General features: G+C 41.1%; 1 protein-coding gene across 5 annotated transcripts in view; it reads right to left on the bottom strand.

Moving 5' to 3' along the window:
• Positions 1-424: 424 nt before the first annotated feature.
• The window catches only part of RNF24 (ring finger protein 24), a 73,688-nt gene continuing 59,422 nt past the window's right edge, over positions 425-14,690 (bottom strand). For all 5 annotated transcript variants that reach the window (XM_042931536.1, XM_042931535.1, XM_042931537.1 and 2 more), the window contains 2 exons: positions 1,940-2,019; positions 425-963 (listed from right to left, as the gene is read on the bottom strand). In XM_042931536.1, coding sequence (XP_042787470.1) covers positions 825-963; positions 1,940-2,019 — 219 coding nt within the window. In that variant the 3' untranslated portion in view covers positions 425-824. The remainder of the gene's footprint in view (positions 964-1,939; positions 2,020-14,690) is intronic.

The raw sequence follows: 14,690 nt of genomic DNA on the forward strand, positions 1-14,690 counted from the left end.
ACACAGACAGCACATCCCCTGCTGGGGCTCCAGATGGGCGGCCTGGCTGGGCTTCACTGGGGAGTTTGGGGGGGGGGGGGCGGGCAAGAATAAGAGGAAATGACTTCTGACCAAGCCTTTCCAAGCGCATCTAATGTGTTTAGATGATTTGATAAGCAAGTGTCATGAACTTGAGGGAGAAGGAGTGGCAAGAGGGCACTGCTGCTCTGTGGTAACCAAAGCCCCTGGGTTCCAAGATGACCTTATCAAAGGAACATAATGTGAAAAGCCTCGTTGGCACTGCCTCACCAATCACTGGCAACCAGTCGGGCTTCAACTGAGGTAACCGCTGGTTTTACTTGGCTCAGGGACTGCCAGGAGGGTCTGCTACTGCAAAAGCATGCACGGTCTGCATAGAAGCTCATCTGTCCGCAGGGTGGGGGTTGGGGTGCGGGGGGGGGGGCTTTAAACACCTGCCCTCAGTTCCCTTCTCTAACAGTCCTATCTTCCCTTCTGCTTGATAAAGATTCACCTTGACATGGAGAAAAGTATCTGGGAGACAGAGTAATGGCGTCAGCAAGAGACCCTCGTGAAATTTCTTGAACGTAACCGGAAGGCTTATCCATCATCCACTCCTCTTCTCTTGGCATGGGGTAGTGTCAGCGTGCTTTGGTTGTCACAAGACCCAGCAGTCTGGCTTCCCAGTGTAGCTGGCCCGAGTTCTTCATGAGGCAAAGGAAGTGGCAGCTGGTGCCCCAGGTAGAGCAGCCAATGCAGAGACCGCTTGTGTTCCTCCTGGCTCCATATGGATGTCGGATCCCACAGCAGTTTGGTCCTTGGGGGAGCTATACGATGTTCTCTGCCCCGGGCAGGGGCCCCTGCGGGGGTCCACGGTCCTGCTTACTGTGCAGCTGGGCCAGCTGCAGAACTGGCATGTTGCACAGTGGACATACTTTACGAACCTCGAGCCACTTAATAAGGCACCTGCAGGATGAGACAACACAGGAGGAAGATGTCAGTCCCAGGCTTATGGCGCCCCCTGCCAGATGCCTCATGGGTTAAACACATCTGCCCCTCTAGCCAGGGGCTGATGTGAACACTCAGATCCCAAGCAGCTCCACCAGCAGGTGGAGAATGCCTGTAACCCTCTGGAGAAATCAAAGCCTCTAATCTTCTAAAAGGTGATACGAATCAGCCACAGCATGCTATACCCTCGAATCATCCATGACTTCTTAAAGGATGAAGTACACTGAGGAGGGTGGTGGGAAGTAGGAGAAATAAAAGTTTTTAATAGAAATGAAAACAAAAAATTGTGAGAGAAGAGGGAATATTAGTATGTTGGCATAGGAGATGGCTTCACACTCCCACTTACATTCATACTTTATTTATTTTGATTTAAAATAACTGGTTTTAAGTTTTTAGGAATAGAAACTCTCGTTGGAAAATTCCATTTAAAGCAGCTGTTCGTAGCCTCAGCTCTAAGGAGGTGTGGGCTTATTTGGCCCTCTGCCCAAAGTCCTGCCTGGCAGTCATGTTCCACCACCCCGGTCCCTCCTGATGTCACGTATGTACACACACACACGTGCACGCACACACCTCACTCCACAGGGTGCGTTGAGCTTGCTGCATTGCAGACTAATCATGAAGCTGTCCGGCTTGTCTGGCACTGCTCTAAACCCACAAGTAAGTGGCTCAATGTGCCTCAAATTCAGGTCCCTTTAAATAATTCCACACCAGGGGCACCTGCGTGGCTCAGTCAGTTAAGCGTCCAACTTTGGCTCATGATCTTGCCACTGGGTGAGTTCGAGCCCCGCGTCGGGCTCTGTGCTGACAGCTCAGAGCCTGGAGCCTGTTTCGGATTCTGTGTCTCCCTCTCTCTCCCTCTGCCCCTCCCCCCTTGCTCACTTGCTCTCTCTCAAAAAACAAACATTAAAAAAAATAATTCCATACCAATACTCACTTTCTGTGAAAGGCATGCTTACATGGACAAATGCCCAACTCATCTCGAGGCTTGAAGTCTTCTAGACATACTGCACAGAGCTGAAAGACAATTGCACACATGAAGCAGAGTGCTAAATACTCTCCCAGGCCCAAAAGTAAAGTGCAGGCCCCCCGAAGCCAGCCATTTGAAGGGACTTACAAGGTCCCACAACTCCTTAAGTGAAAGAAGCAGGCTTGAATGGGCGAGGTCTTCTGAAGAGTCTCCTGCTCTTCCTGTCATACATCTTCAAGATGGAGGGCAGACAGGAGAAGACAGAAAGCAAGAAGCAGCTTCCTTTACTTCAGTAGTCAGAAGAGTCTGACTTGGCTTATTCTCAGTAGACAGGCTAAACATAAAGCGGTTGTCCTGGGTGGGTGAGGGGCTGGCTTCGCCAGGGAATGCTCTGCCCGCTCAGCAGCACGGCCCCTGAGGGGAGTGCTCATGCCCCGGGCCAGGCCCTGGAGCCCTCCTTTGGTTTTCACAATGTAGACACTATAAACTACATGGCACAGCCTGTGGTGACGTGCTTCTCACAGTCCCTGGGGTCCCTCACTTATGGGCTGCCTTGTCAACGTCTTTGTCATATATAAAGTTATTCAAGAGTCTCTAATAGTTAAACTTACGAAAATACACAGACGGGGCCAGGCTCACTCTCTGACAGGTGGCTAGGCTCCACTGCCTGGAAAGAGGCCTTCACTTCCAACCACTACTCCTTGGGCACACAGCAGCGTCCAGAGACATCAAGTATTGTTGCATATACCCACTTCACAGGCAAGAAAACAGAGGCCTGGAGCCACCCTGGTGAGTGGCCGGACCTGGCTGAGGACCCAGGTCTGTTGCACTGATGTGCTGCTGTCCTACTTGTCTCCTGCCCAAAGGTTGAACTCCTCCCTGCTTGTTTCCCTGTCCATCTCCAGGGATCCTGATTCAACCGTCACCATTTCTTGTCCATCCAGCTGACACGGCCTCCCTGTTGCCTGTTTCTTAACCTATGATGTGTAGCCCAGTGTCTTACGTTATGTGATAGGCCACGTGGCTCTTGGTGCCCTGTGGCCAGTGCTGTGAATCTCAGTTTTCCAACACCCTTCTCTGGGGAGCTCTCAGGAGCCTTGTACACAGCAGATAGGATCTTCACAGGAGGAGAATGGTAACTGTCTTATCAAGACTCAGCCTTACCATGGAGACAGCAGGAGAGCAGGGGAGGAGGAAGGACAGAGAGCTGGCCTTGGCTCAGACACCCACTAGCTGTGGGACCTCTGTTCTCATGTGGCCTCTCAAGCTCTGTTCCTTCATCTGTAGAGTGGGGACACTACCTGCCCCACTGTCATCAGTTCAGACTGGGGACAGGGCTGAGGAGGCAGTAAGGCAGTCTACCAATACCAGTTGTTTTTATTTATGTTTAAATTTCATGACGGGAACACTGTTTTTAAGCCCATTTTTGACTTCTGCAGGAAGGCTGAGAACGAGCTGTGTGGGTAAAGGTGAGAAACTAGCAGTTCCAGCCTTGGGGGTGATTTTTTGGGCTTCTGCTTAAAAGGAGAAATGATGTTCCCATCTGGTAGGCATTCTGGGAAGGCCCAGCTTTCCTCCCAGCACAGGGAGGGAAACAGGGTCAGGACTGCTGGCTCTGCCCCGTGGAGATTCAGCACTGATCCTACCAAAGGGCAAGAAGTTGGACAAGCCACTCAATTTTAATTTGCTTATTTTTCTAGGATCCAAAATTAGATGTGTAGCCTTTTTAAAATGGAGTTACAATTAATGGTTATAATGTGCTATTATGTTGTTAAACAAATTCTAAAACCATAGTCACCTGTAAGGAAAAAAAGGTTAAATTCTGACATGTTAAGTGCCAAAGGTGACCAAAAGCAAGGGCAGTCATGAAGAGAAAAGCCTCCGATCTGACTTTTCAGAAGTTCCATGAAGGGCCAAACTAATTTTACAACTTTACAGGTCCTATTTTGCACTTTATAGTATTTCAACAACAAACTGCTTCTCCATTGTAACTTCCCATACCTTTTTAAAAAGGGAGGTATATTTCACATAATATTCATCCCTTTAAAGTATACAATTCAGCATTTTTTAGTATATTCACAGAGTTGTGCAACCATCACCACTATCTAATTCCAGAACATTTCATTCCATGCTCCCAAAGCCCACACCCATAAACAGTCACTCCCCATTCCCCCTTCTCGCAGTCCCTGGCAATCACTTACAACTTTCTGTCTTGATGGATTTGTCTATTCCGGTCATTTCCAGAATGGAATGGAATCATGAAATGGTATCACACAATAAGTGGTCTTTTTTTGTCTGCCTTCTTTCATTTAGCAAAATGCCTTCAAGGTTTATTCATGTTGTATCATGAATCAATATTTACTTTTATGGCTAAATAGTAGTATGGATATACTATATTTGTTTATCCATTCATTAGTTGATGGTTACTTGGATTGTTTCTACCTTTTAGCTATTATGAATAATGTTGCTCTACTCTAAACAAGTAACACACGTTTTCAATTCTCTGGGTATATATCTAGGAGTAATTGCTAGGTCATATGGTAATTCTGTATTTAACTTTTTGAGGAATTACTAAATTGTTTGTTTCCCAGAATGGCTACATCATTTCACATTCCCACCAGCAGTGTATGAGGGTTCCAATTTCTCCATATCATCAGGTAATTTTTATTGTCTTTTTGATTATAACCATCTTAGATGGTATGAAGCGGTAATCTCATTGTGGTTTTGATTTGTACTTTCCTAATGACTAATGATGTGCTTATCGGCCTGTTGTATATCTTCTTTGGAGAAATGTCTGTTCAAAATTCTTTGTCCACGTTTTTAGTTGGGTTATTTTTCTTTTTACGGGTTGTAAGAGTTCTTTATATATTCTAGATACAATTCCTTATCAGATAGCCAACTGATTTTGACAAAGGTGCAAAAAAGCATTTCAATGGCAGGACAACCTTTTCAACAAATGGTGTCGGAGCAATTGGACATCCATAGCTGGCTATCACCAAAAGCCCGATATCACGCCTAAAGCATAAGCAATTGAAGGAAAAAAGTAAATAAAATGGACTTTATCGAATTAAAAAACTTTTGTTCTACAAAAGACCTTGTTAGGATAAAAAGGCTGATATAAAATATTTGCAGTTCTTTTTATTTTGTAGGCTTTTTATTGAATTGTAACTGTTATTTCTATGTTGTGGATACTTCCTACTCTTATCAGATAGAAGATCTCCAAGTATTTTCTCCCTGTGGGTTATCTTTTTACTTTCTTGATAATAAGGGTTTTTAAATTTTGATGAAGTTCAATTTATCTTTTTCTTTTGGTTGCTTGTGCTTTAGGTGTCCTATCTAAGAAACCATCGTTTAACCCAAAGCCACGGAAATTTAGATCTATGTTTATTTCTAAGAGTTTTGTAATTTTAGTTGTTACATCTGGGTCTTTGGTCCATTTTTAATTTTTATATATGGTGTGAAGCAGAGCCCTAACTTCATTATTTTATACAATTTGGTTATCCCAGCACCATTTGTTGAATCAACTGTTCTTTTCTTATTGAATGTCTTGATGCACTTGTTGAAAATCAATTGACCATAATTGTATACATTTGTCTTTTTTTCTTAAAATAACTTTTTTGGGGGTGCCTGGGTGGCTCAGTCAGTTAAGCGTCCAACTTCAGCTCAGGTCATGATCTCATGGTTCATGAGTTCGAGCCCCGTGTCAGGCTCTCTGCTGACACCTTGGAGCCTAGAGCCTGCTTCGGATTCTGTGTCTCCCTCTCTCTCTGCCCCTCCCCTGCTCTTTGTCTCTCTCAAATAAATAAATAAATAAATAAACAAACAAACAAATAACTTTTTTTTTTTTAAGTTTGAGAGAGAGAAAGAGTGTGTGCATGCGTGTGTGAGTTGGGGAGGGGAGAGAGGGAGAGAGAGAATCCCAAGCAGGCTCCATGCTGTCCAGCTCAGAGCCCCGATGTGGGGCTTGAACCCATAAACCGTGAAATCATGAGCTAAGCTAAAACAAAAAGTTGGATGCTTAACCAACTGAGCCACCTAGGTGCCCCATATAGGTTTGTTTCTGAACTCTCAATTCTATTCCAGTGATCTGCACATCTCTCCAACTGGTAGGATCACACTGTCTTCAAACTGAGGCTTTGTGTTAAGTTCTAAAATTGGGAGATGTGACTCCTCCAACTCTGTCCTTTTGCAAGATTGTTTTCAGCTATTCTGGGTCTCTTGCATTTTCATGTGCATTTTAGGATCTGCTTGTCAATTTTCACCAAAAAAAAAAAAAAAAAAAAAAGGCAGCTGTGATTTTGATCGGGATTTGTCGATTCTGTAAATATTTGGGGGAATATTGCCATTTTATCAATAGTAGGTCTTCCAAACCACAAACATGGTAGGTTTTTCCACTTACATAGGTCTTCTTTAATATCCTTCAATGGTATTTTGTACCTTTCAGTGTACAAGTCTGAGCTTTTGTTAAATTAATTCCTACCTGCTCTTTTTGATGCTGGTGTAAATGGAATAGTTTTCTTAATTTCACTTTTGGATTATTCATTGCCAGTGCATAGAAATACAGCTGGTTTTTGTATGTTGATCTTATTTGTTGCACTCATTTATTAGCTCTCATGATTTTTGGTGGATTCTGTAGGGTTTTCTGTTTTTATAAATTCATGTCATCTGAAAGTAATAGTTTTCCTTTTTCCTTTCCAATCTGGATGCCTTTTATTACTTTTTCTTGCCTGACTGTTCTGGCTAGACCCTGCAGCACAATGCAGTACAATTGCAGTACAATGCTGAATAAAAATGGCAAGAGCAGACATCCTTGTCTTGTTCTGATCTTAGGGGAAAAAGCTTTCAGTTTTTTACCATTAAGTATGATGTTAGCTCTGTGTTTTCCATAGATCAAGTTGAGGAAGTTCCCTTCTATTCCTAGTTTGATGAGTGTTTTTATCATGAAAGAGTTTTCAATTTTGTTAAGGGCTTTCTCTGCATCTACTGAAGTGACCATGTGTTTGTTTTTTTTTTTTTCTTCTCCCTTTATTCTGTTAATAGGGTGTATTACATTGATGGATTTTTCTTTGTTAAACCAACCTTGTATTCCTTGGGATAAATTCCATTTGATTATAGCATATAATTCTTTTTATATGGTGGTGGATTTAGTTTGCTACTATTTTGTTGAGGATTTTTTCTCCTATGTTCATAAGAGATACTGGTTTGGAGTTCTCTCTCTCTCTCTTTTTTTTTTTGTGTGTGTGTGACGTCTTTGTCTGGTCTTTACATTAGGGCCTGATAGAAGGAGACAGGAAGAGTTCCTCATCACTCTTCATTTTTTGAAGTCAAAGAATGGACTATGATAATGTTAGCCCTGCCAGAAGCTGGGATAGGAAGACACATTTACTGACTGGTTAGTCTATAAATACTTGAGTTTGCTTGTTTTACATGTTAAAAGTAGAAAAGTTCTTAACTGATGGCACCTGCAGAAAGCAGAAGGAAGCTGAGTCAAGTAGCTCCAAAGTAATTTTTTTGCAGGTTGGGGAACAGCAGAAGCTTCAAGTCTGTGGGGGCAGTTGGGACAGCATGTGATGACTCCAGACTCAACACCTAGGGCCACACTATTTTTTTTTTTTTTGTATCCAAAATGTGTTTATTGGGATGGTTTCCCACTCGTCTTGATTCAGGGTGCTTTTAGTGCTGCTTTTATCTGAAGGAGCATCCTTCTGTTAAGTCTTACTTTTCTTTGTGTAGGTTGGCAGAGGAGAGTGAAATAGCTAACGCACAAAATTACTATTTGTGCATGGTTAAAGGTGGTGGTGATTTTACAGCAACCTGGGCATTTCACATTCATGAAGTAGGAACTGGGGCTCTGCACTAGATGCTTCTTCTTGCGTTTCCTCTTCTCCTCTTCTGGAGAGGGAATGGAGGAGCTTCTGTGTGAGGGCATTTTCTGGTTGGGGGAGGTTATCACCATGGGAAAGGCTAGGGTCACACTCTTTCCCTATGCTCAGAAGCTGGATAATATACCCATTCTACTCAACTTTCTTAAATCTCAATTTCTACAAATGCAAAATAAGGAATAATACCTATCTTATCTGAGTTTTTAAAAATGTGAGTTACCTTGCTCTTAAGATAATTATATGAAGTAACAGACATGTTGGTAATCTTGCCACCTTGTACACTGATTCCAGAGGCAGCATTTCTAGTTCAGAGGTGTCATTTAAGGTTGGAATCTTTGGGAACTATGAAAGCAACCTACAGATAGTTCTGCCATTCAGGAAAGGTCCAGCTTTCTGGTTCCAAATGAAGTACAGTGGACAGTCCCTTCCATGGCCCTCATATGTTCATATCCTTGGCCCACTGCTGTACATGCCTCATTGATTTGTGACCTTCTCTCCTACGGGGCCAGTGTTCTCTAACGGAAGGGAGGGACTATACCCACTCAATCTCTAGGGTCCTACATACTTTCAGTTCTTTAGACACGCTTTGGATTTTTGTTGTTGTTTGTTTTTAACTATTTTTGCAATTTTAACAAACCTTGGACAAACCTCAGTTGGGCTCCAAATATTTGTATATTTTTAAAAGTAAAATTCGAGAATGTGATATGTAAGAAGATGGATCAATAGTCCTAGAAAGACTGAATGGGTTTAAATCTCTTTCTATATAAGACAAGGATGTGGTAAAACTTGCACTGCCAGAGCCACCTCCTCACTGGAGCAAAGGGAAGGGGATGAGCCTATGGGGAGGTGAGGAGAAGAAGGAAAAGATATTTTTTACTTTACATAGGGGGCAACTCCAATGGGTCCAACCTTTCTGTAGTCTCTTCTTATGGAAAGCAGGGCAGAGCAGGGCTACAGTGTACCTGCCACATTACTCCTCTGCCTGACCTGAGAAAACCGATGGCTCTTTCTAGTCCTTGTGCAGCTAGGTTCCCAGCTGGTGCCGAGATGCAGAGGGAAGCAGGGTGTCCTTTCCCTTTTGTATGTACAGGCAATACCTGATGGAAGGGGGGTTGGGCCTGAATTTATTCAAACTTGGAAGCTACATGGATGGCTCTACCACTGTATTGTGGATGTGGACTCAGGGTTCTACAAAACTATGCATATTCTGATTGACCCATATAAGCACAGCAGGTAGATGAGGCCTTCTCTGGTGGGGTGGCAGGACAGAAAGAGTGCAGTGTGGGGGCACATGGATGGTTCAGTCAGTTAAGCATCTGACTCTTGATTTCAGCTCCAGGTCATGATCTCATGGTCGTGAGGTCATGCCCCTCTTCAGGCCCCATGCTGGGCGTGGAGCCTGCTTAAGATTCTCCCTTTCTCTCTCTCTATCTCTCTCTGTTCTTTCCTCACTCATGCATGAGCTCTCTCCCTCTCTCTCTTCCCCCAACCCCCCAAAAAATGCAATGCAACAACAAAATCTGAATAATGGCTGAAAATCAGCCTTGGTTAAAGTCAAACCTACATATTTATGAAGCTGAGTAAACCACAAACAGGATAAATCCAAAGAAATCTATGCTCAGATATATCATAATTAAGTTATTGAAAACTAAGGACAAAAAAAACCTTTGAAAGCAGTTGGAGAAAAAAGACACTGATAGAGGATCAATGACTTGAATGACTGAATTTCTCATTGGTAATGGTGAAGGCCAGAAGAAGTGGCACATTTTATTTTTATTTATTTATTTTTTCAATATATGAAGTTTATTGTCAAACTGGTTTCCATACAACACCCAGTGCTCATCCCAAAAGGTGCCCTCCTCAATACCCATCACCCACCCCCCCTCCCTCCCACCCCCCATCAACCCTCAGTTTGTTCTCAGTTTTTAAGAGTCTCTTATGCTTTGGCTCTCTTCCACTCTAACCTCTTTTTTTTTTTTTTCCTTCCCCTCCCCCATGGGTTTCTGTTAAGTTTCTCAGGATCCACATAAGAATGAAACCATATGGTATCTGTCTTTCTCTGTATGGCTTATTTCACTTAGCATAACACTCTCCAGTTCCATCCATGTTGCTACAAAGGGCCATATTTCATTCTTTCTCATTGGAAGTGGCACATTTTAAAAGTGCTGAAAGAAAAGAAGTGTCAACCTAGAGTTCTACGCCCTTCCTTCAGGAATGAAAATGAAATAAAGACATTCTCAGATGAAGGCAAACTAGTAGAATTCAGAACCAGCAGATTTGCTCGAAAAGAAATGCTAGAGGAAGTTCATCAGATAGAAGGAAAATGACATTAAGAAGGAAACCTGATGGTAATGCAAGCTGGTGCAGCCACTCTGGAAAACAGTATGGAGGTTCCTCAAAAAATTAAAAATAGAACTACCCTATGACCCAGCAATTGCACTATTAGGCGTTTATCCACAGGATACAGGTATGCTGTTTCAAAGGGACACATGCACCCCCATGTTTATAGCAGCACTATCAACAATAGCCAAAGTACGGAAAGAGCCCAAATGTCCATCAATGGATGAATGGATAAAGACAATGTGGTATATATATACAATGGAGTATTACTCGGCAATCAAAAAGAATGAAATCTTACCATTTGCAATGACGTGGATGGAACTGGAGGGTATTATGCTAAGTGAAATTAGTCAGAGAAAGACAAAAATCAAATGACTTCACTCATATGAGGACTTTAAGAGACAAAACAGATGAACATAAGGGAAGGGAAACAAAAATAATATAAAAACCGGGAGGGGGACAAAACAGAAGAGACTCATAAATATGGAGAACAAACTGAGGGTTACTGGAAGGGTTGTGGGAGGGGGGATGGGCTAAATGGGTAAGGAGCACTAAGGCATCTACTCTTGAAATCATTGTTGTACTATATGCTAACTAATTTGGATGTAAATTTTAAAAAATAAAAAAAAAAACAGTGCAAAAAAAAAAAAAAAAAAAGAAAAAAAAAGAAAAAGAAAGTATGACCCAGAAAAAAAAAAAAAGGAAACTTGAAGGGGCACCTGGCTGGCTCAGTTGGTTAAGTGTCCGACTCTTGATTTCGGCTCAGGTCGTGATCTCACAGTTTATGAGCTTGAGTCCTGCATCAGGTTCTGTGCTGACAGCATGGAGAGTGCTTGGGATTCTCTCTCTCTGCCGCTCCCCTGCTCTTTCTCTCTCTTTCTCTCTCAAAATTAAATAAACATTAAAAAAAAGAAGAAGAAGAAGGAAACTTGAAGGGGCATCTGGGTGGCTCAATCAGTTAAGCGTCCAACTCTTGATTTTGGCTCAGGTCACAGTCTCACAGTTCATGGGTTCAGGCTCTGTACCGATGGGATGGAACCTGATTGGGATTCTCTCTCTCCTTTCTCTCTGCCCCTCCCCTCAGCATATGCACACACATGGACTATATATATATATATATATATATATATATATATATATATACACACACACACACACATTAATAAAAGAAACTTGGAATATTAGGAATGAAGAGCAACAGAAATGGTAAATATCTGAATATTTATGACTATTTTTCCTTTCCAGAATCCTTTAAAATATATTTGACAGTTATGAGTAAAAAATATAACACTGTCAGATGGATTTTCAATGTATATAGATGTAATATGATAGCAACTGCATAAGTGGAAAAAGGTAAAAGGGTCTATCTACATGGTGGAACGTTTCTACGTTCCAACTGAAGTGCTAAAAAAATAGTTCCAGGTGTATTTATTTTGTAATTCTCTAAAATATTACACAAAAAAGATAAAGCTAAAATCACAAAAGATACTAAAAATGGATTACTAAAAGTCTTCAAATAATCCAAAGGTGGCAGTAAAAGGGAAACGAGAATGAAAGAGGGAAAAACAGAAGACAGGTAATAAAATGGTAGACCCAATTACAAACATCAATAACTGCCTTGAATGTAAATGGTCTAAACACACCAATTAAAACAAAGATTGGCAGAGTGGATTAAAAAAAAAACCATCATGACCCAACTTTATGCTATCTATAAGAAAACTCACTTCAAATATAATTCTATGGGTAGACTGAAAATAAAAGGATGGAAAAATACAGGCCATGGAAACATTAATCAAAAGAAAGCTAGAGGTGCTGTACTAATATCACACAAAGATTCCAAAGCAAAGAAAACTGCCAGAGATGAAGAGGGATATTATGTCTTGACAGAGGGATCAATTCACCAAGAAGACATAAAAATCCTAAATGTATAATAAGCACTAAAAACAGAGCTTTATATAAAGCAGTATATACATACATGGAAAGACATAATGTGTTTTTAGATCGTAAGACTCAACATGGTAAAGATGCCAATTTTCCCCTGACTTACAGATTCGATGCAATCCTAATCAAAATCCCAGGAGGACTTTTTCTTCTTTTTCGTAGATATAGACTAGCTGATGCCACAATTTAAATGAAAGAGCAAGGAACTAGACTAGCTAAAACAGTTTTGGAAAAGAAGAATAAAGTTGGAGGAATCCTATTGTCTTATTTTGACTTATTATAAAGCTGTGGTGTTGGTGAGGGAATGGGTGCATAAATCAATGGAACAGAATGGAGAACTGAGAAAGACAGTCACAAAATATGGCCATTTGATTTCTGACAAAGGAGATTTAATGGAGAAAGCAACTACTCAACAAAAACTAGAGTTGGGGACACTGTGGTGAACAAAGACTAAATGCAAATAGGGAGCAGATCGTAAACTAATGCCAAGATTCTCCAGCTTTTCTTGAAGAAACCCAGATCTGGCAACAAGTGGCCATGACAACAATTAGCTAGAGCTGAGTGCTAGCAACTCCTTTAACAGGACCTGCATTCCCCAGTATGTCACAGATTCCATAGCACCTTTCTGTTTTTCGACACTAGATGTCAAGAAAATGTTTTTCTTGACATTAGAGGTCATTTAGGACTCCACTTACATGACTGTTCTGTTGTTTCTCTTAGAGATCTCCTTCTCTGTATCTGTTTCTCTATTAAAAGATGGAGAAATAAAAACAGGGAAGACTATGGGTATTAAGAGGATATTTTTCTTTGTAGAAGGATAATATATTATGTTTTGAATATGTATATAGTACCTCCTTAGCTTCACTCAGTGTAAGTGTTGCTTGACCCCTATACTGGTAGAAAAAATTAAACAAAAATGATACAGTCATAGATGTAGAGCTAACTAATAAGCTGGAGGGGGCAGGGGTGGTGTCTGGGCATCTGAGTTGGTAAGGTCCCAGGAAGGCTCCCTTAGGGGAGCAAAAGCCAAGAAGTAGCTATGTGATTATGCAATATCAGACCCCTTAAGAACTTCTCAGTATATGTCCCAGATAACACACAGCACCCTTTTGCACACCCCAGTGTGACTTGCTTGTTTACAGTCTTCTGTACCAGATTGTTAACTGCCTAAGGGCAGAAATTAGTATTTTACGCTCCTTTGTGTCTCTGTAGTTTAGTAAGTGTCTGACATGTTTTACGTATTCGATAACTCTAAAATTACTGTAAAAGTAATGTATTATTTTCCTTCTTTAAGACCATTACATATAAAACTAACATCACTTTTGGGGCGCCTGGGTGGCTCAGTCGGTCAAGCATCCGACTTTGGCTCAGGTCATGATCTCGCGGTTCGTGGGTTAGAGCCCTGCGTCAGGCTCTGTGCTGACAGCTTGGAGCCTGGAACCTTTTTCGGATTCTGTGTCTCCCTCTCTCTCTGCCCCTCCCCTGCTCGCACTCTGTCTCTCTCTCCCTCAAAATAAACAAACACTAAAAAAAAATTTTTTTTTTAAACTAACATCCCTTTGACCAACTTCCCCTAATCTTTTTTCTCTTCTCTCCATGTCCCACGTGATCATGTGTCCTTCTCAAACCCAGTAAAACACCTTGCAGTATGCACATAAATCCATGAACAATATGGTGTTTATTTTAGTTTACATATGTGATATAAACATTTATATCACTTTATAACTTGTTTTCAGATCCCATTAGAGATCTATCCCAATTGACATATTTACAGATAGAGCTCAGTCCTTAATTTTGTCTGCTTTTATAGTACCTCACTGTATGAATCACTAGATCAGGTTTCTCTTCCTTCCCCCCCTCTCTTGGTAGATAATCTTTGGTAGTATATCATGTTTTATTTATTCACTACACCACTGAAGGACATTTAGCTTGTCTTTGATTTTTCACGATTCTAATTATTCACTAATAACAGTATCCATATCAAAATTCCATGTGCTTACATGGGACAAAGCTATGTCATCACTGTATAATTAGGCTACAGGAATGCACACACACATAAAAGTCTGACAAAATAGTTTCATCACCAAGAAATGCAACTGGAAAAAACCAAATGAACTGCAAAAAATACATGATTGCCTCTGGAAACAAGCTATATATAGAGCAAGGTTAGGTTTTCCTAGCTACAGTTTCAAATAACAGGGAGAGGGGATCAGCAGCTTAGTCCAATTTAGCAAAATTGGAATTGGTGAGTGCAAGTGAAATACTAACTCTGATACATAATGATGCAACCAACACAGTGTACTCATTCAAGATAAAAGATCCATTATAAACTAATGGGTCAAAACCAATAAGGAAGACTTTGTTCCTGAGGAACCTGGTTATTCAATATGGGTAATGTATGTCAGAATTTAATTTTTCCATTTATGGTCATCAAAGAGACCCCAAATAGAAAAGAGATCATCCTCTATTACTTTATGTTAATTTTGGGAAAATTTAAAAATCAAACAAATTGATGCTTGGGTTTATTCCAAGGTTAGATCTAAAATGCTATAACA

The sequence above is a fragment of the Panthera leo genome, chromosome A3 (genome assembly GCF_018350215.1).
Source record: "Panthera leo isolate Ple1 chromosome A3, P.leo_Ple1_pat1.1, whole genome shotgun sequence".
Taxonomy (NCBI): Eukaryota; Metazoa; Chordata; class Mammalia; order Carnivora; family Felidae; genus Panthera; species Panthera leo.